This window comes from Pleurodeles waltl, chromosome 2_1, assembly GCF_031143425.1.
Source record: "Pleurodeles waltl isolate 20211129_DDA chromosome 2_1, aPleWal1.hap1.20221129, whole genome shotgun sequence".
NCBI lineage: Eukaryota > Metazoa > Chordata > Amphibia > Caudata > Salamandridae > Pleurodeles > Pleurodeles waltl.
In genome coordinates, this window is record NC_090438.1 from 130140052 (window position 1) to 130165290 (window position 25239).

The 25239-nt window shown below is 47.4% G+C and overlaps 1 protein-coding gene across 2 annotated transcripts in view; it reads left to right on the top strand.

Moving 5' to 3' along the window:
• Positions 1-25239, top strand: part of COL4A6 (collagen type IV alpha 6 chain) — an 823409-nt gene that overhangs the window by 512910 nt on the left and 285260 nt on the right. For both annotated transcript variants that reach the window (XM_069211616.1, XM_069211626.1), the window contains 2 exons: positions 12560-12781; positions 13191-13352. In XM_069211616.1, the coding sequence (XP_069067717.1) occupies positions 12560-12781; positions 13191-13352 (384 nt within the window). The remainder of the gene's footprint in view (positions 1-12559; positions 12782-13190; positions 13353-25239) is intronic.

Here is a 25239-nt window from a genome sequence, read left to right on the forward strand (position 1 = left end):
TTGCCTTTGCTGATGCTATGTTTACAATTGAAAGTGTGCTGAGGCCTGCTAACCAGGCCCCAGCACCAGTGGTCTTTCCCTAACCTGTACTTGTGTATCCACAATTGGCAGACCCTGGCATCCAGATAAGTCCCTTGTAACTGGTACTTCTAGTACCAAGGGCCCTGATGCCAAGGAAGGTCTCTAAGGGCTGCAGCATGTCTTATGCCACCCTGGAGACCTCTCACTCAGCACAGACACACTGCTTGCCAGCTTGTGTGTGCTAGTGAGGACAAAACGAGTAAGTCGACATGGCACTCCCCTCAGGGTGCCATGCCAGCCTCTCACTGCCTAGGCAGTATAGGTAAGACACCCCTCTAGCAGGCCTTACAGCCCTAAGGCAGGGTGCACTATACCATAGGTGAGGGTACCAGTGCATGAGCATGGTACCCCTACAGTGTCTAAACAAAACCTTAGACATTGTAAGTGCAGGGTAGCCATAAGAGTATATGGTCTGGGAGTCTGTCAAACACGAACTCCACAGCACCATAATGGCTACACTGAAAACTGGGAAGTTTGGTATCAAACTTCTCAGCACAATAAATGCACACTGATGCCAGTGTACATTTTATTGTAAAATACACCCCAGAGGGCACCTTAGAGGTGCCCCCTGAAACTTAACCGACTATCTGTGTAGGCTGACTAGTTTTAGCAGCCTGCCACAAACCGAGACATGTTGCTGGCCCCATGGGGAGAGTGCCTTTGTCACTCTGAGGCCAGTAACAAAGCCTGCACTGGGTGGAGATGCTAACACCTCCCCCAGGCAGGAATTGTCACACCTGGCGGTGAGCCTCAAAGGCTCACCTCCTTTGTGCCAACCCAGCAGGACACTCCAGCTAGTGGAGTTGCCCGCCCCCTCCGGCCAGGCCCCACTTTTGGCGGCAAGGCCGGAGAAAATAATGAGAAAAACAAGGAGGAGTCACTGGCCAGTCAGGACAGCCCCTAAGGTGTCCTGAGCTGAAGTGACTCTAACTTTTAGAAATCCTCCATCTTGCAGATGGAGGATTCCCCCAATAGGGTTAGGATTGTGACCCCTCCCCTTGGGAGGGGGCACAAAGAGGGTGTACCCACCCTCAGGGCTAGTAGCCATTGGCTACTAACCCCCAAGACCTAAACACGCCCTTAAATTTAGTATTTAAGGGCTACCCTGAACCCTAGAAAATTAGATTCCTGCAACTACAAGAAGAAGGACTGCCTAGCTGAAAACCCCTGCAGAGGAAGACCAGAAGACGACAACTGCCTTGGCTCCAGAAACTCACCGGCCTGTCTCCTGCCTTCCAAAGATCCTGCTCCAGCGACGCCTTCCAAAGGGACCAGCGACCTCGACATCCTCTGAGGACTGCCCCTGCTTCGAAAAGACAAGAAACTCCCGAGGACAGCGGACCTGCTCCAAGAAAAGCTGCAACTTTGTTTCCAGCAGCTTTAAAGATCCCTGCAAGCTCCCCGCAAGAAGCGTGAGACTTGCAACACTGCACCCGGCGACCCCGACTCGGCTGGTGGAGAACCGACACCTCAGGAGGGACCCCAGGACTACTCTGATACTGTGAGTACCAAAACCTGTCCCCCCTGAGCCCCCACAGCGCCGCCTGCAGAGGGAATCCCGAGGCTTCCCCTGACCGCGACTCTTTGAATCCAAAGTCCCGACACCTGGGAGAGACCCTGCACCCGCAGCCCCCAGGACCTGAAGGACCGGACTTTCACTGGAGAAGTGACCCCCAGGAGTCCCTCTCCCTTGCCCAAGTGGAGGTTTCCCCGAGGAACCCCCCCCTTGCCTGCCTGCAGCGCTGAAGAGATCCCGAGATCTCTCATAGACTAACATTGCGAACCCGACGCTTGTTTCTACACTGCACCCGGCCGCCCCCGCGCCGCTGAGGGTGAAATTTCTGTGTGGACTTGTGTCCCCCCCGGTGCCCTACAAAACCCCCCTGGTCTGCCCTCCGAAGACGCGGGTACTTACCTGCAAGCAGACCGGAACCGGGGCTCCCCCTTCTCTCCATTCTAGCCTATGTGTTTTGGGCACCACTTTGAACTCTGCACCTGACCGGCCCTGAGCTGCTGGTGTGGTGACTTTGGGGTTGCTCTGAACCCCCAACGGTGGGCTACCTTGGACCAAGAACTGAACCCTGTAAGTGTCTTCCTTACCTGGTAAAACTAACAAAAACTTACCTCCCCCAGGAACTGTGAAAATTGCACTAAGTGTCCACTTTTAAAACAGCTATTTGTCAATAACTTGAAAAGTATACATGCAATTTTGATGATTTGAAGTTCCTAAAGTACTTACCTGCAATACCTTTCGAATGAGATATTACATGTAGAATTTGAACCTGTGGTTCTTAAAATAAACTAAGAAAAGATATTTTTCTATATAAAAACCTATTGGCTGGATTTGTCTCTGAGTGTGTGTACCTCATTTATTGTCTATGTGTATGTACAACAAATGCTTAACACTACTCCTTGGATAAGCCTACTGCTCGACCACACTACCACAAAATAGAGCATTAGTATTATCTATTTTTACCACTATTTTACCTCTAAGGGGAACCCTTGGACTCTGTGCATGCTATTCCTTACTTTGAAATAGCACATACAGAGCCAACTTCCTACATTGGTGGATCAGCGGTGGGGTACAAGACTTTGCATTTGCTGGACTACTCAGCCAATACCTGATCACACGACAAATTCAAAAATTGTCATTAGAAATTGATTTTTGCAATTTGAAAAGTTTTCTAAATTCTTAAAAGACCTGCTAGGGCCTTGTGTTAGATCCTGTTTAGCATTTCTTTTAGAGTTTAAAAGTTTGTAAAAGTTTGAATTAGATTCTAGAACCAGTTGTAGATTCTTAAAAAGTATTCCAACTTTTAGAAGCAAAATGTCTAGCACAGATGTGACTGTGGTGGAACTCGACACCACACCTTACCTCCATCTTAAGATGAGGGAGCTAAGGTCACTCTGTAAAATAAAGAAAATAACAATGGGCCCCAAACCTACCAAAATACAGCTCCAGGAGCTTTTGGCAGAGTTTGAAAAGGCCAACCCCTCTGAGGGTGGCAACTCAGAGGAAGAGGATAGTGACTTGGAGGACAATTCCCCCCTACCAGTCCTATCTAGGGAGAACAGGGTCCCTCAAACCCTGACTCCAAAAATAATAGTCAGAGATGCTGGTTCCCTCACAGGAGAGACCAACACCTCTGAAATCACTGAGGATAGCCCCAGTGAAGAGGACATCCAGTTAGCCAGGATGGCCAAAAGATTGGCTTTGGAAAGACAGATCCTAGCCATAGAGAGGGAAAGACAAGAGATGGGCCTAGGACCCATCAATGGTGGCAGCAACATAAATAGGGTCAGAGATTCTCCTGACATGTTGAAAATCCCTAAAGGGATTGTAACTAAATATGAAGATGGTGATGACATCACCAAATGGTTCACAGCTTTTGAGAGGGCTTGTGTAACCAGAAAAGTGAACAGATCTCACTGGGGTGCTCTCCTTTGGGAAATGTTCACAGGAAAGTGTAGGGATAGACTCCTCACACTCTCTGGACAAGATGCAGAATCCTATGACCTCATGAAGGGTACCCTGATTGAGGGCTTTGGATTCTCCACTGAGGAGTACAGGATTAGGTTCAGGGGGGCTCAAAAATCCTCGAGCCAGACCTGGGTTGACTTTGTTGACTACTCAGTGAAAACACTAGATGGTTGGATTCAAGGCAGTGGTGTAAGTAATTATGATGGGCTGTACAATTTATTTGTGAAAGAACACCTGTTAAGTAATTGTTTCAATGATAAACTGCATCAGCATCTGGTAGACCTAGGACCAATTTCTCCCCAAGAATTGGGAAAGAAGGCGGACCATTGGGTCAAGACAAGGGTGTCCAAGACTTCAACAGGGGGTGACCAAAAGAAAGGGGTCACAAAGACTCCCCAGCAGAAGGGTGATGAGACAACCAAAACTAAAAATAGTAAAGAGTCTTCTACAGGCCCCCAAAAACCTGCACAGGAGGGTGGGCCCAGAGCCTCTTCACAAAACAATGGGTACAAGGGTAAAAACTTTGATCCCAAAAAGGCCTGGTGTCATAGCTGTAAACAGCATGGACACCAAACTGGAGACAAGGCCTGTCCCAAGAAAGGTTCCACTCCAAACTCCCATCCAGGTAACACTGGTATGGCTAGTCTCCAAGTGGGATCAACAGTGTGCCCAGAGCAAATCAGGGTCCACACTGAAGCTACTCTAGTTTCTGAGGGTGGGGTGGATTTAGCCACACTAGCTGTCTGGCCGCCTAACATGCAAAAATACAGACAGCAACTCTTAATTAATGGGACTAGAATAGAGGGCCTGAGGGATACAGGTGCCAGTGTCACCATGGTGACAGAGAAACTGGTTTCCCCTGGCCAATACCTGACTGGAAAAACTTACACAGTCACCAACGCTGACAATCAGAGAAAAGTACATCCCATGGCAATGGTTACTTTAGAATGGGGAGGGGTCAATGGCCTGAAACAGGTGGTGGTCTCCTCAAATATCCCAGTGGACTGTCTGCTTGGAAATGACCTGGAGTCCTCAGCATGGGCTGAGGTAGAACTAAAAACCCATGCAGCAATGCTGGGTATCCCTGAACTGGTGTGTGTGAAAACCAGAGCACAATGCAAGGCACAGGGTGAACAAGTAGAGCTGGAGTCTGGAAGAATGGCCCAGCCTACCAAGAGACAAGGAAAGTCAGTTGGGAAACCAACTGCAACACAGCAAAAGAAAGGAAACCTCTCTTCTCAGGAAGAAGTTCTGCCCTCTGAAGGAACTGAGCCTTTGGAGCTTGAACCTTATCAGGTTGAGCTCTTGGGCCCAGGGGGACCCTCAAGGGAAGAGCTGTGTAAGGGACAAGAAACCTGTCCCTCTCTTGAAGGCCTTAGGCAGCAAGCTGCTGAAGAGTCCAAAGGCAAGAAAAATGGAACACATAGGGTCTATTGGGAAGATGGGCTCCTGTACACTGAGGCCAGAGACCCCAAACCTGGTGCCACTAGGAGAGTGGTAGTGCCTCAGCTGTTCAGAGAGTTCATCCTAACATTGGCCCATGACATTCCCCTTGCTGGACATTTGGGACAAACCAAGACGTGGGAGAGGTTAGTCAACCACTTCTACTGGCCCAATATGTCCAACATGGTTAAGGAGTTTTGCCTCTCCTGCCCCACCTGTCAAGCCAGTGGTAAGACAGGTGGGCATCCAAAGGCCCCCCTCATTCCACTTCCAGTGGTGGGGGTTCCCTTTGAAAGAGTGGGTGTGGACATAGTTGGTCCACTAGAACCTCCCACAGCCTCAGGAAATATGTATATCCTGGTAGTAGTGGATCATGCTACCAGGTATCCTGAAGCTATTCCCCTTAGGTCGACTACTGCCCCTGCAGTAGCCAAGGCCCTCATTGGTATCTTTACCAGAGTGGGTTTCCCTAAGGAGGTGGTGTCTGACAGAGGTACCAACTTCATGTCAGCATACCTAAAGCACATGTGGAATGAGTGTGGAGTGACTTATAAATTCACTACACCATACCACCCACAAACTAATGGCTTGGTTGAGAGATTCAACAAGACATTAAAAGGCATGATCATGGGGCTCCCAGAAAAACTCAAAAGGAGATGGGATGTCCTCCTGCCATGTCTGCTTTTCGCTTACAGGGAGGTACCACAGAAGGGAGTAGGATTCTCACCCTTTGAACTTCTGTTTGGTCATCCTGTAAGGGGACCACTTGCCCTTGTTAAAGAAGGCTGGGAGAGACCTCTCCATGAGCCTAAACAGGACATAGTGGACTATGTACTTGGCCTTCGCTCTAGAATGGCAGAGTACATGGAAAAGGCAACCAAAAACCTTGAGGCCAGCCAACAACTCCAGAAGTTTTGGTATGACCAAAAGGCTGCACTGGTTGAGTTCCAACCAGGGCAGAAAGTCTGGGTTCTGGAGCCTGTGGCTCCCAGGGCACTCCAGGACAAATGGAGTGGCCCTTACCCAGTGCTAGAGAGGAAGAGTCAGGTCACCTACCTGGTGGACCTGGGCACAAGCAGGAGCCCCAAGAGGGTGATCCATGTGAACCGCCTTAAGCTCTTCCATGATAGGGCTGATGTGAATCTGTTAATGGTAACAGATGAGGATCAGGAGGCAGAGAGTGAACCTCTCCCTGATCTTCTGTCATCAGACCCAAAAGATGGCACAGTAGATGGAGTGATCTACTCAGACACCCTCTCTGGCCAACAGCAGACTGATTGTAGGAGAGTCCTACAACAGTTTCCTGAGCTTTTCTCCCTAACCCCTGGTCAGACACACCTGTGTACCCATGATGTGGACACAGGAGACAGCATGCCTGTCAAGAACAAAATCTTCAGACAGTCTGACCATGTTAAGGAAAGCATCAAGGTGGAAGTCCACAAGATGCTGGAATTGGGAGTAATTGAGCGCTCTGACAGCCCCTGGGCTAGCCCAGTGGTCTTAGTCCCCAAACCTCACACCAAAGATGGAAAGAAAGAGATGAGGTTTTGTGTGGACAACAGAGGGCTCAATTCTGTCACCAAGACAGATGCCCATCCAATTCCAAGAGCTGATGAGCTCATTGATAAATTAGGTGCTGCCAAATTTCTAAGTACCTTTGACTTGACAGCAGGGTACTGGCAAATAAAAATGGCACCTGGAGCAAAAGAAAAGACAGCATTCTCCACACCTGATGGGCATTATCAGTTTACTGTCATGCCCTTTGGTTTAAAGAATGCCCCTGCCACCTTCCAAAGGTTGGTGAATCAAGTCCTTGCTGGCTTGGAGTCCTTTAGCACAGCTTATCTTGATGATATTGCTGTCTTTAGCTCCACCTGGCAGGATCACCTGATCCACCTGAGGAAGGTTTTGAAGGCTCTGCAATCTGCAGGCCTCTCTATCAAGGCATCCAAATGCCAGATAGGGCAGGGAACTGTGGTTTACTTGGGACACCTTGTAGGTGGAGGCCAAGTTCAGCCACTCCAACCCAAGATCCAGACTATTCTGGACTGGGTAGCTCCAAAAACCCAGACTCAAGTCAGGGCATTCCTTGGCTTGACTGGGTATTACAGGAGGTTTGTGAAGGGATATGGATCCATTGTGACAGCCCTCACTGAACTCACCTCCAAGAAAATGCCCAAGAAAGTGAACTGGACTGTGGACTGCCAACAGGCCTTTGACACCCTGAAACAGGCAATGTGCTCAGCACCAGTTCTAAAAGCTCCAGATTATTCTAAGCAGTTCATTGTGCAGACAGATGCCTCTGAACATGGGATAGGGGCAGTTTTGTCCCAAACAAATGATGATGGCCTTGACCAGCCTGTTGCTTTCATTAGCAGGAGGTTACTCCCCAGGGAGCAGCGTTGGAGTGCCATTGAGAGGGAGGCCTTTGCTGTGGTTTGGTCCCTGAAGAAGCTGAGACCATACCTCTTTGGGACTCACTTCCTAGTTCAAACTGACCACAGACCTCTCAAATGGCTGATGCAAATGAAAGGTGAAAATCCTAAACTGTTGAGGTGGTCCATCTCCCTACAGGGAATGGACTTTATAGTGGAACACAGACCTGGGACTGCCCATGCCAATGCAGATGGCCTTTCCAGGTTCTTCCACTTAGAAAATGAAGACTCTCTTGGGAAAGGTTAGTCTCATCCTCTTTCGTTTGGGGGGGGGTTGTGTAAGGAAATGCCTCCTTGGCATGGTTGCCCCCTGACTTTTTGCCTTTGCTGATGCTATGTTTACAATTGAAAGTGTGCTGAGGCCTGCTAACCAGGCCCCAGCACCAGTGGTCTTTCCCTAACCTGTACTTGTGTATCCACAATTGGCAGACCCTGGCATCCAGATAAGTCCCTTGTAACTGGTACTTCTAGTACCAAGGGCCCTGATGCCAAGGAAGGTCTCTAAGGGCTGCAGCATGTCTTATGCCACCCTGGAGACCTCTCACTCAGCACAGACACACTGCTTGCCAGCTTGTGTGTGCTAGTGAGGACAAAACGAGTAAGTCGACATGGCACTCCCCTCAGGGTGCCATGCCAGCCTCTCACTGCCTAGGCAGTATAGGTAAGACACCCCTCTAGCAGGCCTTACAACCCTAAGGCAGGGTGCACTATACCATAGGTGAGGGTACCAGTGCATGAGCATGGTACCCCTACAGTGTCTAAACAAAACCTTAGACATTGTAAGTGCAGGGTAGCCATAAGAGTATATGGTCTGGGAGTCTGTCAAACACGAACTCCACAGCACCATAATGGCTACACTGAAAACTGGGAAGTTTGGTATCAAACTTCTCAGCACAATAAATGCACACTGATGCCAGTGTACATTTTATTGTAAAATACACCCCAGAGGGCACCTTAGAGGTGCCCCCTGAAACTTAACCGACTATCTGTGTAGGCTGACTAGTTTTAGCAGCCTGCCACAAACCGAGACATGTTGCTGGCCCCATGGGGAGAGTGCCTTTGTCACTCTGAGGCCAGTAACAAAGCCTGCACTGGGTGGAGATGCTAACACCTCCCCCAGGCAGGAATTGTCACACCTGGCGGTGAGCCTCAAAGGCTCACCTCCTTTGTGCCAACCCAGCAGGACACTCCAGCTAGTGGAGTTGCCCGCCCCCTCCGGCCAGGCCCCACTTTTGGCGGCAAGGCCGGAGAAAATAATGAGAAAAACAAGGAGGAGTCACTGGCCAGTCAGGACAGCCCCTAAGGTGTCCTGAGCTGAAGTGACTCTAACTTTTAGAAATCCTCCATCTTGCAGATGGAGGATTCCCCCAATAGGGTTAGGATTGTGACCCCCTCCCCTTGGGAGGGGGCACAAAGAGGGTGTACCCACCCTCAGGGCTAGTAGCCATTGGCTACTAACCCCCAAGACCTAAACACGCCCTTAAATTTAGTATTTAAGGGCTACCCTGAACCCTAGAAAATTAGATTCCTGCAACTACAAGAAGAAGGACTGCCTAGCTGAAAACCCCTGCAGAGGAAGACCAGAAGACGACAACTGCCTTGGCTCCAGAAACTCACCGGCCTGTCTCCTGCCTTCCAAAGATCCTGCTCCAGCGACGCCTTCCAAAGGGACCAGCGACCTCGACATCCTCTGAGGACTGCCCCTGCTTCGAAAAGACAAGAAACTCCCGAGGACAGCGGACCTGCTCCAAGAAAAGCTGCAACTTTGTTTCCAGCAGCTTTAAAGATCCCTGCAAGCTCCCCGCAAGAAGCGTGAGACTTGCAACACTGCACCCGGCGACCCCGACTCGGCTGGTGGAGAACCGACACCTCAGGAGGGACCCCAGGACTACTCTGATACTGTGAGTACCAAAACCTGTCCCCCCTGAGCCCCCACAGCGCCGCCTGCAGAGGGAATCCCGAGGCTTCCCCTGACCGCGACTCTTTGAATCCAAAGTCCCGACACCTGGGAGAGACCCTGCACCCGCAGCCCCCAGGACCTGAAGGACCGGACTTTCACTGGAGAAGTGACCCCCAGGAGTCCCTCTCCCTTGCCCAAGTGGAGGTTTCCCCGAGGAACCCCCCCCTTGCCTGCCTGCAGCGCTGAAGAGATCCCGAGATCTCTCATAGACTAACATTGCGAACCCGACGCTTGTTTCTACACTGCACCCGGCCGCCCCCGCGCCGCTGAGGGTGAAATTTCTGTGTGGACTTGTGTCCCCCCCGGTGCCCTACAAAACCCCCCTGGTCTGCCCTCCGAAGACGCGGGTACTTACCTGCAAGCAGACCGGAACCGGGGCACCCCCTTCTCTCCATTCTAGCCTATGTGTTTTGGGCACCACTTTGAACTCTGCACCTGACCGGCCCTGAGCTGCTGGTGTGGTGACTTTGGGGTTGCTCTGAACCCCCAACGGTGGGCTACCTTGGACCAAGAACTGAACCCTGTAAGTGTCTTACTTACCTGGTAAAACTAACAAAAACTTACCTCCCCCAGGAACTGTGAAAATTGCACTGTGTCCACTTTTAAAACAGCTATTTGTCAATAACTTGAAAAGTATACATGCAATTTTGATGATTTGAAGTTCCTAAAGTACTTACCTGCAATACCTTTCGAATGAGATATTACATGTAGAATTTGAACCTGTGGTTCTTAAAATAAACTAAGAAAAGATATTTTTCTATATAAAAACCTATTGGCTGGATTTGTCTCTGAGTGTGTGTACCTCATTTATTGTCTATGTGTATGTACAACAAATGCTTAACACTACTCCTTGGATAAGCCTACTGCTCGACCACACTACCACAAAATAGAGCATTAGTATTATCTATTTTTACCACTATTTTACCTCTAAGGGGAACCCTTGGACTCTGTGCATGCTATTCCTTACTTTGAAATAGCACATACAGAGCCAACTTCCTACACAGGGGTACAATTTACTATGGACTTACAGTGGTAGCTAAAGGGTTTGCCAATTGTGCAAAACAACTGTGCATTTTTGGGGAAAGAGATCTGGCACGAGGGACTTGGTTAATAGGAATCTAGTGCACTAACAGTCACAATCACACCAGAAACCAGTCAAAACGTGGGGCGGTGACCATGGTCAAAAGAAGCACTTTTTTACAGGATGCCATTTGGGAAAGTTGGAGATAAGAAGCTTGTGGTCTTCAGCAGACTCATCTCCACATGAATTTGTTGGAGCTGACGGTGATTTTGCTTGGAACTGAAGGGCTTCCTACCCCCATCAGTGAAAGGCTGGTGCAGGTTCTCGCTGACCAAGCCACTGCCATGGGGGTCCAGTGTCAAAAGGCTCTGCGCCTCTGGAAGTGAGTGGACACCCAGGGATCTCTCTGGTAATGAACTACCTGGTGGGATCTTTAAGCACCATGATGGATGGACTCAGCCGTTGGCACCTAGGGTGATCACAAGTGGCAGTTGCATCCAGAAGTGGCTGTCTTGTAGCAGTGGGGGGAGCCCTGGCCCAACCTTTTCCCCACTGCTGACAAAGTGCAATGTTAGCACTTTTGTGCGCTGGTGTTTACAATGCAGTTCTCACTCTGAGACACCTTCTGTCTAAAGTGGAGCTCAGTAGTCCTGTATGCGTTATTGCCACTGCCTCTGAAAACTACCAGTTATGCTACGTTTTTTTAAAGGTTTGCAACATGTTTCCACTGAAACCCCTTTGTGATGCCCCAGTGGGACTTAAACTTAGTCCTCACATTATTGATGCCCACCCCTTGAGAGCCGTTCCACAGTTGTCTCTTGAAACTTTAAGCCTTAAGAACAGTCTCTCATCACCATAACTTTGGCTAGATGCATAAGCGAACTTCAGGCTTCCAGTGTCAATCTACCTTGCACCGCTTCTTTCCTGATGAGTTGGTTTTGAGGATACAAGCCTCCTTTCTGCAGATAGTGTTTACTTCTTTTCATGCTGACTCTGCCTTCACCCTTCCAGCATCCTTTGCTATGCTTCATCCGTCTAAGGAGGAAGAGAGGCTCTATTGTTTGGATCCTAAAAGAGCATTGAGGCTCTATATTGATTGTACTAAGAAACACTCATTAAGTGGACGATCTGCCCTTTTTTTGGTTTTCTGGGGCTGAACCACTCAACAGCACCTAGCGGCCTGCAGGAGAACTTCTCTGGAAGGTTCTGTATCACTTCTGTTGTCTGATGATTAATCACGAGGTGAGGAATCTACGTTTAGATACAGCATCCACTAGAAAGATTGGTTCCAGAGTAACTTTGTATTCTTTCCTCAATCTGCAGCACTAGAACATTAAAGAAAAGTCTCAATCAGTTTAACATCTGTTTGTCTCTTAAAGTAGGTGCTAATGACATCTACGGTTAACTCAATTAAAAAACGACTCCTTGCTATGGATGCACATGAAAATTAGTCTGAGTGGGAGAGCCCTTAATGGGGCCTCAGCTGGCATCTACAGTGACAAACTATGGAGCTGTTTGTCTTTCTTTTTAGGCAGAGTGTATTCTCCTCCTGTTGCTTCTCATGTCCCCTTCCTTACCTCCTTCTGTTAACCCTCTTCTGCCCAACTTTCTCACTTTCCATTGTACCTCATTTCCTTTGGAGGGCAGAGTGACTCCAGATTTATATCTGAGGAAGGACCAATATCTTTAATATTGAACGTGTTATGTATTAGGCATGTTGGTGGATGGGTCTTGCACTCTCTAGTTTATTGACCACTTCATATGTTTTATTGTTGCTTTTACCCCATGTGTGACTCTGTCTTTTCACGATAGTGATAAAAATAATTCATACTTAAAAGGAGAGATCATTGTCAGTTATGACCTAAAGGAATAATGTCTAATGCAACCAGTGTATAGTTATAATTGAATTGTTATTGTCACTGAAATTCAGTAAATGATCTCGGGTTAAGTAGATTGATTGCTCCATGCTCCCTGTATGGTGGAAACATATATCTATCCCATCAATATTTATAATAATGTCTAGTAATTGAACAGTGAGGCCAAAAATGCTACATTGCCCCAACAAATATATGACTCCAGTCTAAATATAATTGTCTGACTTTTGATTTAAATTTCTGCAATTTTTTTTCTCTTCAAAGGGTTTACTGGTCCTCGAGGTGATCAGGGTCCTCAAGGACCCCCAGGACTGGATGGAAGAGATGGTTTACCTGGGAAAGCGGGAGTTCGTGGACCTCTAGGTGCACCAGGAGCCCCAGGAGAAGCTTTAGGTGCTGAGACTGGCTCTCCTGGTAACCCTGGCCAAGATGGATGCCCTGGAGACAAAGGCATACCAGGAGATCCTGGGTTTCCAGGCAGCAAAGGTAAGGGCATTGCTTTTCTACTCATTTGAAATTTTTGGCGAACTGATTAATTTTGAAATGTGAATATTGTAACTGAATGAGAAAGGAAGCAATATGCTGTTATTTTAAAATTTTAACTTTAAAATTGCCCACTCTATTTAAACACTTAGGAATCAGAAACAATCAGCTACATGTAATGATGAAGCACTTGTAATTCAAACAGTGAATCCCTCAAATAGTTTGTATGGCTCATATGTTTCAGTAAGTGAAGGACAGATATAGATAGGGAGTAAATGGCTAAGGTACGTAGCCCTGTTTAAGTCTCCCCTCCAAATAGTCTGCAAAATTAACATATTTGCTTTTGATCATTTATCCACTCAAGTTTTATATTGTGGTTTTCTCCATAAACATGAATTTCTTATATCCATAGGCTATGACGGAAGGCCGGGTTTAATGGGTGCCAAAGGTGAACGGGGTAATTCAGGTTTTCCTGGAATTCCTGGTTCAAGAGGACCCCCAGGACCTAGCGGGGAATTTGGCTTCAAAGGCCAGCAAGGTCCACCTGGGGACATTGGTTATCCTGGATCACCAGGTAATTTCCATCAACTAGTTAACGGTAAAAGATTAATTGGTTTCAGCCAGTGTACACTCAGAACAGGCTTTCCTGCTTTTACCGCTGTGCACGTCTTTATAATGACAGTTAAGAATAAAAATGTGATTGTACCATTTTGCATGGTCAGGCTTAAATTTCAGAGTTATTCCTAATAGGCCGTTTTCAGCTAATTACTTTTATTTCAGGTTGTTGCAAGTTGTGTGTTTTGTTTTAGCATTCCAACTTATTTGAGTCCTTTTTTCTTCTCAGTATACTCCTATTTGGACTGTTTAACCTTTAACATTTGGAATGTATTTGTTTATGTTTAACATTTGCTTTACAACAAAATACAAATATAATCTTTGATGGCATTTATGGCTGTAGATACACATGCTCTGCATACTTCTGCCTTCTACTGTTGGGTCCGAAGGTTGTAAGTTATTTTTCTTTGAAAAGTCTTTTGACTCATAAGGCAAAGTGACTCCTCCTCTTGCTAGTAATGCCATGGGCATCAACTTCATTGTTAGATTGTTTTCTTCTGCTGTTGGGTCTGGTCGTGTTTTCACCGAGCTACAGTTCGACACAGTCTTTAGAACTCTTCAGTTCGGGGAAACCTCCCATACCATCAGTATTGTCTTTCGGAAGGCGTATTTTCTATCTTCTGCATTCTTGAACTGAAGAAATTATCCGTCAGATTGACATGCTTCGAAAGAGGGCCTTCGGGCCACGCCCCTTGCACCACCATTTTCTCGATTCCAACTTCACGAGAATGAAATTCTAATGGAACGGACTCTTTTGTTTCTGTCCTGAGTGCCACTCAAAGTTCTTGTGAACTGAACTGCACCAGGTCTGCAACCTCAGTCAATCAATCAAGGATTTGTAAAGTGCGGCTAATCACCCTTAGGGTCTCAAGGCGCTGAATGTAGGCGTGCTGCTCAGTCAAAGAGCCAGATCTTGAGGTCCTCCCTGAACTGTTTCAGCGATGCAGCCCGCCAGAGCTTGAGGGGAAGTGTGTTCCATGTCCAGGCTGCTAGGTAAGAGAAGGATCTTCCTCCTGCTCTTCTTTTCTGGATCTTGGGGACAGCTGCATGGACGAGGTGGGAGGACAGAGACGTCTGTTGGGAATGTATAAGGTGAGGCGGTGGTCAAGGCATGCTGGTCGGATGTTGTGCAGTGCCTTGAAGGTATGGATCAGGAATGTGCATGTGATGCTGACTGTTGCTAGAACACAGAGAGGAGGACTGCAAGGCCTGGCAGTCTTTCCAATCAAAAAGACCCTGTGAGATCGTAGAGCCCGACATTGCGAAATGCAGCGGCAGGAAATCGAGGACACACCGGATATTTTTAAACTCCAAGACACCATGTCCGAACAGGAGCAGGAGCTTCAAGAGGCCTCAGCTGCTGAGAAAGAGCCCTTCTCCATCAAGGATTCAGACTCTGAGGTCGACACAAACCTCAAAATGCAACAGCTCCCTCTGGCTTAAACAACCGTGAGTAAAAGCCCCCCACTCAGACTAAAAAGTCCTCCAGCACAGAAGCAAAGGCTACCAGGCCGCCACTGCCTTCAGGCCACTGCAGGCACTGATAACTAATTTGGATGCCCCGCCATTGAGCTCGGCTCCTAAAATCAAGCCTAAGCCTTCCCCTTCGATACTGGGTCAAACACCATCAGCCTTGTTACTGAAAGCTTCTGTATCCCATTTGGGACTGGCTGCTTTGGCATCGAAGAAATTACTGCGCACCTCTGCACTGACAATTTAGGCACCGAAAGTCAAGAGTGCCTCGGTGTGGAAAAGACTGAAACTGACTACAGCCTCGGAGCTGACAATTTCCCTCGAGCCTAACCCCCACAAAATGAAGGAACAGCTCCATGCTAGGCAATCTCATATTCATATTCAGCCACAAACGGGACGTGTCTTGGTCAAAGCTTTTGTCATTACACCCACTAAACGACAGCTTACTTTTGAAGAGGCTCTTAACTCACCAACACCTCCTACCAAGCACAAGAGAGTGGATAGAGACTCGGCTGATATTTACCCACCTCTGCCTACATCTCCATCACCAATCACTCCATCACCACCACCTACCTTTTCACGTCCTCCCTCTCAAGGCGACCCTCTTGACCTTACACCACAGGGCTGACCTCACTCATTTAATGACACTCACAACATAGGACGATAATGTGCCTTTTCCCACAGACACAGACCCTTGGTCTCAGTATGATGGCGACCAGTACATAGACACCTACCCTTATGTCTATCCAGCTAGGCCATCCCCACCGGATGATACTATTTCCTTTCAGGAACTTATTGGGAGGGAAGCCACATACCATCAAGTGCCCCTATATAAAGAGGATGATTTTCTTTTTGAAACCTTCACAACATCCCACAGAGCCACACAATAGCTTCCCATGTCTAAAAGCATGATGAGGCATATGGAAGATATTTTTCAGGATCCTGCTAGGGCACACATAATCAATCCTTGTGTGGAAAAGAAGTATAAGGCTGATCCGGTTTTTATTAAAGGTCAGATACCCGCAGATTCTCTTGTGGTCTCTGTAGGAAGTTCGCTCTGTATGCACTATTTCAAAGTAAGGAATAGTATGCACAGAGTCCAAGGGTTCCCCTTAGAGGTAAGATAGTGGCAAAAAGAGATAATACTAATGCCCTATTTTGTGGTAGTGTGGTCGAGCAGTAGGCTTATCAAAGAAGTAGTGTTAAGCATTTGTTGTACATACACACAGGCAATAAATGAGGAACACACACTCAGAGACAAATCAAGCCAATAGGTTTTGTTATAGAAAAATATCTTTTCTTAGTTTATTTTAAGAACCACAGGTTCAAATTCTACATGTAATATCTCATTTGAAAGGTATTGCAGGTAAGTACTTTAGGAACTTTGAATCATTTCATTAGCATGTATACTTTTTACATAAAACACAATAAGCTGTTTTAAAAGTGGACACTGCAATTTTCACAGTTCCTGGGGGAGGTAAAGTAATGTTAGTTTTAACAGGTAAGTAAGTCACTTACAGGTTTCAGTTTTGGGTCCAAGGTAGCCCACCGTTGGGGGTTCAGAGCAACCCCAAAGTTATCACACCAGCAGCTCAGGGCCGGTCAGGTGCAAAGGTCAAAGAGGCGCCCAAAACACATAGGCTTCAATGGAGAGAAGGGGGTGCCCCGGTTCCAGTCTGCCAGCAGGTAAGTACCCGTGTCTTCGGAGGGCAGACCAGGGGGGTTTTGTAGGGCACCGGGGGGGACACAAGTCAGCACAAAAAGTACACCCTCAGCAGCGCGGGGGCGGCCGGGTGCAGTGTGCAAACACGCGTCGGGTTTCCAATGGTTTTCAATGAGAGATCAAGGGATCTCTTCAGCGTCGCAGGCAGGCAAGGGGGGGGGCTCCTCGGGGTAGCCACCACCTGGGCAAAGGAGAGGGCCTCCTGGGGGTCACTCCTGCACAGGAGTTCCGTTCCTGTAGGTGCTGGGGGCTGCGGGTGCAGGGTCTTTTCCAGCCGTCGGGAAATGGAGTTCAGGCAGTCGCGGTCAGGGGGAGCCTCGGGATTCCCTCTGCAGGCGTCGCTGTGGGGGCTCAGGGGGGACAACTTTGGTTACTCACAGTCTTGGAGTCGCCGGAGGGTCCTCCCTGAAGCGTTGTTTCTCCACCAGTCGAGTCGGGGTCGCCGGGTGCAGTGTTGCAAGTCTCACGCTTCTTGCGGGGAGTTGCAGGGGTCTTTAAATCTGCTACTTGAAACAAAGTTGCAGTTCTTTTGGAGCAGGGCCGCTGTCCTCGGGAGTTTCTTGTCTTTCTCGAAGTCGGGCAGTCCTTGGAAAGCGTCGCTGGAGCGGGTTTCTTTGGAAGGCAGGAGACAGGCCGGTAGTCTGGGGCCAAAGCAGTTGGTGTCTTCTGTTCTTCCTCTGCAGGGGTTTTTCAGCTCAGCAGTCCTCTTCTTCTTGTAGTTTCAGGAATCTAAATTCTTAGGTTCAGGGGAGCCCTTAAATACTAAACTTAAGGGCGTGTTTAGGTCTGGGGGGTTAGTAGCCAATGGCTGCTAGCCCTGAGGGTGGGTACACCCTCTTTGTGCCTCCTCCCAAGGGGAGGGGGTCACATCCCTAATCCTATTGGGGGAATCCTCCATCTGCAAGATGGAGGATTTCTAAAAGTTAGAGTCACTTCAGCTCAGGACACCTTAGGGGCTGTCCTGACTGGCCAGTGACTCCTCCTTGTTGTTTTCTTTGTTTCCTCTGGTCTTGCCGCCAAAAGTGGGGGCCGTGGCCGGAGGGGGCGGGCAACTCCACTAGCTGGAGTGTCCTGCGGTGCTGTGACAAAGGGGGGAGCCTTTGAGGCTCACCGCCAGGTGTTACAGCTCCTGCCTGGGGGAGGTGTTAGCATCTCCACCCAGTGCAGGCTTTGTTACTGGCCTCAGAGTGACAAAGGCACTCTCCCCATGGGGCCAGCAATATGTCTCGGTTGTGGCAGGCTGCTGGAACCTACACAGATAGTCGGTTAAGGTTTCAGGGGGCACCACTAAGGTGCCCTCTGTGGTGTATTTTACAATAAAATGTACACTGGCATCAGTGTGCATTTATTGTGCTGAGAAGTTTGATACCAAACTTCCCAGTTTTCAGTGTAGCCATTATGGTGCTGTGGAATTCGTGTAAAACAGACTCCCAGACCATATACTCTTATGGCTACCCTGCACTTACAATGTCTAAGGTATTGCTTAGACACTGTAGGGGCACAGTGCTCATGCACTGGTGCCCTCACCTATGGTATAGTGCACCCTGCCTTAGGGCTGTAAGGCCTACTAGAGGGGTGACTTATCTATACCTGCATAGGCAGTGAGAGGCTGGCATGGCACCCTGAGGGGAGTGCCATGTCGACTTACTCGTTTTGTTCTCACCAGCCCACAGAAGCTGGCAAGCAGTGTGTCTGTGCTGAGTGAGGGGTCTCCAGGGTGGCATAAGACATGCTGCAGCCCTTAGAGACCTTCCTTGGCATCAGGGCCCTTGGTACCAGGGGTACCACTTACAAGAGACATATCTGGATGCCAGGGTTTGCCAATTGTGGAATCAAAAGTACAGGTTAGGGAAAGAACACTGGTGCTGGGGCCTGGTTAGCAGGCCTCAGCACACTTTCAATTCAAAACATAGCATCAGCAAAGGCAAAAAGTCAGGGGGTAACCATGCCAAGGAGGCATTTCCTTACAGTCTCTTAACACCAGAAAAAGAGCCAACTCTCAAGCAGCTTATGATGCTCTGCCTCCTGACAAGGAAAGCAAGCTCATTGATGCCTCGGGCAAGCAGGTTACTGTTCAAGCAGCCAACCATTGGGGTATCTCTAATACACAAGGGCTGCTTACTAGATCTGATCATGCCCACTGGGACCAAATGGAGGAGCTTCTCCAGTACCTCCTTGGTCCTGCATCTCCAGAAGGGTGGGTAGTGGCTCCTGCCCCAACAGGACACTCCAGCTCGAACTGGACTTGGTCTCCTTCATTTGCAGGTCCTCTTCAGTCAGGATCCACCTTTTGTTTCTTCCAATCTTGCTTGGGTCTTGCACAGTCCTGTGGGTTTGGGGAAAAACCTCTTCACTCCTGATCGCTCGGGGGGGCACCCTGTGCTTACCTTTTGGGGTTCCTAATTCCTCCAGCCCCCCTCTACAGATTCCACTTCCTTGGGTGAGGGTCTGACTTTCTCATTCCACTTACTTAGTATATGGGTTAGTCTCCCTCCTAGGGACTCCATTATTTTCTGTTATTTCAGTGTTTTCTATTGCCTTCTATGCCAATCTCTGATTTGTAATGTGTATATAATATCTTGTTTACTCACCTTCTTGTGGATCATTGCCTAAACAGTATTTTAGTATTTGTGTTACTATAATAAAGTACCTTTATATTTTGTAACACTTTGTGGTTCTTTCATGTGTGTAAGTGCTGTGTAACTATAGTGGTATTGCCTAAGGTTTGCATGTCTCCTAGATAAGTCTTGGCTGCTCATCCACAGCTACCTCTAGAGAGCCCTGGCATCCTAGGCATTGTCTAAACCTCACTAATAGGGGATGCCTGGGCCTGGCATAAAGCGATAACACCATAGATGCTCACGACACACCAGGCCAGCTTCCTACACAAGGTACCAGGGGTACCATTTACTGGGGACTTACAAAGGGTGCTAAAGGTTTTGCCAATTGGGAAAACAACTGTGCTGTTTTTGGGAAAGAGCTTAGGCACTGGGGACCTGGTTAGCAGGAACCCAAATCACAACATGTACCAGGCAAAAGGTGGAGGGCAACCATGTCAAAAAGAGGCATTTTACTATACGTCTGTTGCAGGAATGTCTTTCACGCCAATGGTCTCAGGCACTGGGTCCTCTGAAGGATCTAGTGTTGGTAGACAGCTACACCTATCACTCTCTGCTGTGGTGGAACGATATCAATCTTCTGAATGGGTGGCCTTTCGTAGACCCTGTTCCACAGATCACAATGGATGCCTCTCAGACAGGGTGGGGTGCTCATCTCTAAGACCTCGCAGTCAGGATCTTGGGATCACACACATTGAACTCTACACATAAACTACTTAGAGTTTCTAGCTGTTCAACTAGCACTCAAAGCATTCATAATTCATCTCTTCAACTAAGCAGTCCTCATACACACAGCATGACAACCATGTATTATATGCAAAAACGGGGGGGGGGCACATTCTCTACAGTTGTCTCATCTATCACAGACAATTTGACACTGGGCTATTCACCACAATGTTTACCTGTTGGCGGAACACCTCCCAGTAACACACAATTACTTTTCAGACCTCCTCAGCAGGATGCAACAACAAGTCCACAAGTGGGAACTCCACCCTTGAGTCTCACTACCCTACTTCCAAAGGTGGGGGTTTCCAAACATAGACGTATTTGGAAGAAGAAAAAAAATGCAAAATGCCCAAACTCCAGGGTCCCACCCCCTCAATCCAAGGGCAATGCTCTGTGTATGAACTGGTCCAGGATATTTGCTTATGCTTTTCCACCTCTCCCTCTCCTTTCGTATCTGATTCGGAAACTCAGGCAAACATCTCTCACATAGATATTAGCGGCTCCCACATGGGCCAGACAGCCATGGTTCACCACTCTGCTAGAACTATCAGTGGTTCCTCACAAGAAGCTTCCCATCGACCCAAACCTTCTCAAGCAGAAGCATGGTCAAATCAGGCACCCAAGGTGCTAAATCTTGCAATTCGACTCCTGAAGTCATAGAGTTTGGATATCTAAACCTACTTCAAGAATGTATGGATATTATTAAAGAGGCACTGTATAAAGCTGGCTCTCTATATGGTTGACTAAAAAGAAGTACACCGTGCAGAGAGTCCAGTGGATCCCCAATTGGTTTGCAGAGGCAAAAGTAGATAGGACTAATGCTCTATTTTATGGTATTGCGGGCAAGCAGTTAGGCTTATTAGAGGGTGGTGCTAAGCATTTGTTGTACTCACAGAGGCAATATATGAGACACACACTCAAAGAAGATATCCGAGGCCCTTTAAAAAAAAATGTCACTTTTTATATATACTTTAAACCGAAGAACTTCATTATAAGGCAAGTATGTTTTCACGAATCGACTGTGCAATTTCAGAGTTCTTCAGTATTAACCTATGAGAGGAAAACACAGTCAGCAGCTGAAAGCATTTATTGATGACTCACGGGACCAGTCTTGTAGACTTAAGGTGAGTACTGGGCAAGGTTCAGGAACATACCAACCGGTCACTCCAGGCAGTACTGTGATTCCGTATGCGTTGGGTGCCCAATGTATTTCAAAGGGAATGGTCTCTGTGGATTTAGACTGCAGGCTCCGGCTGGGGGGGCCAGTTAGGATCAACCAACAGGTAAGTTGCAGGGGCGATGGATGCAGGGGTGTCCTTTGGCGTCTGGTTTCCTTGTCCTGGAACACTCAATGGTCTGATGCTGCAGGTGTCATCCTGTAGTCCAGGAGGGGTAAAACCACAGTGGCCTCGAGCTCAGGGGAGCTGGGAGATGTTGTTGACACCAGGGTCCTCTTCAACTCGGTCCCGCAGCGATGGATGCAGTGGTTGCTTTAGGTGTTGGGTTCTCTAACTGTAGTATCTGCAGGAGAGAGGGACCTGCGTGCAGAAGCTGCGGGCGACTTCAGGGAGTCCAGGAGGGGGGAACCACAATGGACTCGGACTCTGGGCAGCTGGGGGACCTTGCTTGCACTAGAGGTCCACACCCTTTCGGGTCGGTGGTGGCGGTTGCAGTGGTGACTTCAGGCATCAGGTCTTTGTGGTTCCGGAGGCTGCTTTCTTTGGAGTCGGTTGGAGAGCAGGTCCACTGCTCACAGGAAACCTGAGTCTTTTTCAAAAGCAGACAGTCCTCCCAGGTTTGTGGAGGTTCAGCTGCAGGATGAGGTGTCTTAGTTTAGAGTCCGTTGAGGAGGGCAGACAGCCTGGTGAGGTTGGTACCAGGTCAGCTGCTCTTTCTTCTCCTCTTCTGCTGCTGTGTCTCTTCTTTGTCCTTTTCGTCTTAGATCGTCAGGACCTGAGTTCTAAGATTCAGGGCTGCCACCTAAATACTTAATTTAGGGAAATTACAGGGAGTGCCAGGTAGCAGCCAGTGGGTTGCCCATCTTTAGGGTGACTATACCATTTCTATGCCCATTTCTGCTGGGAAGTGGCATAACCCTAACCCTAGTGGCCTAATTAGTTCCAAACAAAGATTTAAGAATTTAAAATGTGGTGTCCACTTCAGCACGTCCACCTTAGGGGTGAGACTGACAAGAAGTGGGCACACTTATTAATCTGCCTAATTTTCTAGCTTGTTCTGCCCCTAAAAGTGGGGTCAGGATTGGAGGGTCAGTCAACTCTACCATCTGGAGAGACCTGGGTCGCATTACAAAGATGGCTAGGCCTTTGAAGCTTCCCATCCTGGAATGTACATCCTGCCTGAGTGAGGTGCAACACTTCCGCCCAGTGTAGGCTTTTGTTTCTGGCTCTCTTCTTTGGGGCCCCAGAAACATGTCTAAGGTGGCTGAACTGGTCAGGACCAGTCAGTCAACACACTATTAGCTGCTAGGTTTCAGGGGGCACCTCTAAGGTGCTCTTTGAGTGCATTTATTAATAAATCCCTCACTGAATTCAGTGAGGGTTTATTAATCTGAGATGTTTGATACCAAACATCCCTGGGTTCAGAGAAGCCATCATGTAGCTAGGAAACGTATAGTTACCAGTGTCCAACACATGCATTTAAAATGGCTTCCCTGTTTACTTACTATGTCTAAGAATTGATAGAGACATAGCAGGGGCATATCTGCTCATGCATATATGCCCTCACATGTGTCCTGTTGCATCCTGCCTTAGGGGTGACTTCCACCTGGCACATCTAGTGGTAGGGGACCTGGCACTCAGGGGTGTGTGACAGATCGTGTTTTCAATTTTACTGGCACCATCACACGCAATCTGTCATGGCAGCTCTATGTGGTTTGGTGAGGGGTCCTGGGGGGTGGCACAACTGGTGCAGCAGCCCTCAGGAACCTTCCTTAGTACCCCAAGTGCTAGGTACCATGAGTACCATTTACTAGCGACTTACAGTGAAGGCTAAAGGTTTTGCTAATTGGGAAAATTACTGTGCAGTTTTAGGGGAAAGAGATCTGGCACTGGGGACCTGGTTAGCAGGAACCCAGTGCACTTTCAGTCGAAATTACATCAGATACCAGGTAAAAAGTGGAAGCCTAACCATGCCAAAAAAGGATGCTTTCCTACAGGCACAGAGACCAACTACTAGATAACGCTATGCAGCAAAGTGGAAATGCTATGCCCACTATTCCATGTAAAAACATTGGGACTCTTTCAAAGTGGCATTGCAAAATATAATTTTATATCTGCTTCATTTGTAAAAACGCAAACTTAGCATACACTTCCATAAGGTTGCATTTGACAACCATAGCTGCTTACCTTCAAAATAGACAATATTCTTCTATTTTTAAAATCACAATCATTAAACCTTTTTTAGAAGGGTTTAAAAGAGTGATTCCCCCAAGATCACATCCTGCACCTTTTGTTTAACCTTAATGTGGTCATCGCTAGACTGATGGGTCCACCTTTTGAACCACTACACTCATGTCCTTTAAAATTTCTATCTTGGAAAGTGGCTTTTATAGTTGCAATCACTTCCCTTAGACGTGTAAGTGAGCTCCAGGCATTAACCTTACAATTACTTTTTTTCCAAATACATAAGGACAAAGTGGTTCTTCGTACAAATGAAATATTTCTGCCAAAATTGGTATCTCAACTACTGAATTGCCAATCTTATATCTGCAACCTGATTCTGTTGCTGAAAGAGCCCTCCACACATTTGATGTGAAAAGAGTGCTTTAGTTCTACATTGATAGAACGAAAACATTTTAAAAAACAAAAAAACTTTGTCGCCTTCTCTCCCCTACACAAAGACAACCTTATTACTAAATCCAGTCCAGCAAGATGGATTGTCAAATGTATCTAAACTTACTATGCAAAAGCCAAACCTATTCCTCCTAGAGCTCATTCAACTTGCAAAAAGGTGCTTCTATGGCCTTTCCCTAGCTAACATATGTAAGGCAACTACATAGGCTACACCACACACTTTTACTAAATATTTTTGTCTGGATGTTTTAGCACCCCAACAAGCTAATGTAGGTCAGGCAGTGCTACGTATACTTTTTCAAAACACTAACACTCAAAGGTTATCTACCACTTTGGAGAGGCACTCAATTGGAAAATGTTACTTGCCCAGTAATCATCTGTTTGTGGCATGTAGTGCTGGAGATTCACATGCACCCACCCACCTCCACGGACAGTTGTGAAAGTTACAGTCTTTGACAGATATTCACACACATGGACATTTCATTACCTTTACACTACAGTCCATTAACACCTGCCTGAGGGAAAACAGTCTAACAATGGAGTCGATGCCCATGCGCATTACCAGCAAGAGGAGGAGCCCCTTTACCTGGTGACTCAGACTTTTCAAAGAAAATCAACTTGCAACCTTCCAGACCTAACACTAGATGGCAGGAGTATGCAGAGAATGTGAATCTACAGCACCTCATTTCGCAAACAGATGCTTACTGGGTAACAGTTTCCTTACAGGTGACGTTCACAGTAAAAGTGATTTGTTTTTTTACCAGACCAGTAGCTACAAGCTTGAAACACTAAAATGAGATGATTATTCTTAAAATCTGTTTAGTATTGCAGCCACCTGTAGGCTACATAATTGGCATGGTAGTGACTCCTCAAATGCATGCATGTTTTCGATTGATGTGATGGATGTGTCAGTGAGCACGATTCCCAACTGGACAATGGCCTCTGATGAGTATCTTTGGAATTCTGTTGCAGCATTCTGTCTGAGACATTAACTTCCTGTTTCCACCTTTTGTGTTTTCAATTATCATGTGCTGTTGTCTGTTTCTCTTTCATCACGCCTCCTTTCCATTTACCATCAACTCTCCATGTCTGATGTCACACTGTTTGGTTTTGGGTTCATCACGTAGGCTGCCAAGGTGAGAAGATGCAGTGTAGCATAAAAGCTCATGGACTAACTGCCTAGCTTTTGATGCTACAAAGATTGCATTGACTGTCAGTGACACCCCTTATCCTAATGCAGAAGAAAAAATAACTTGTTGCAAGAATTCAGATTGAAACAACCGTTAATATACAATGCTATCTTTCCTCTTCCTGCTACTCCACCTTCTATAACTAGCAACAAAACAAACCAGTTCTAACTAGAAAGTGGTACCTATGAGCCTTCCTTTAACAGACCTGCAAGGCTTGATGTAAATGCTATCTAATATTATTGTTAAGAGCTCTACCAATTTAGGACAAGAATGCATTTGTCAAGTCAGCCACCACAGAAATATA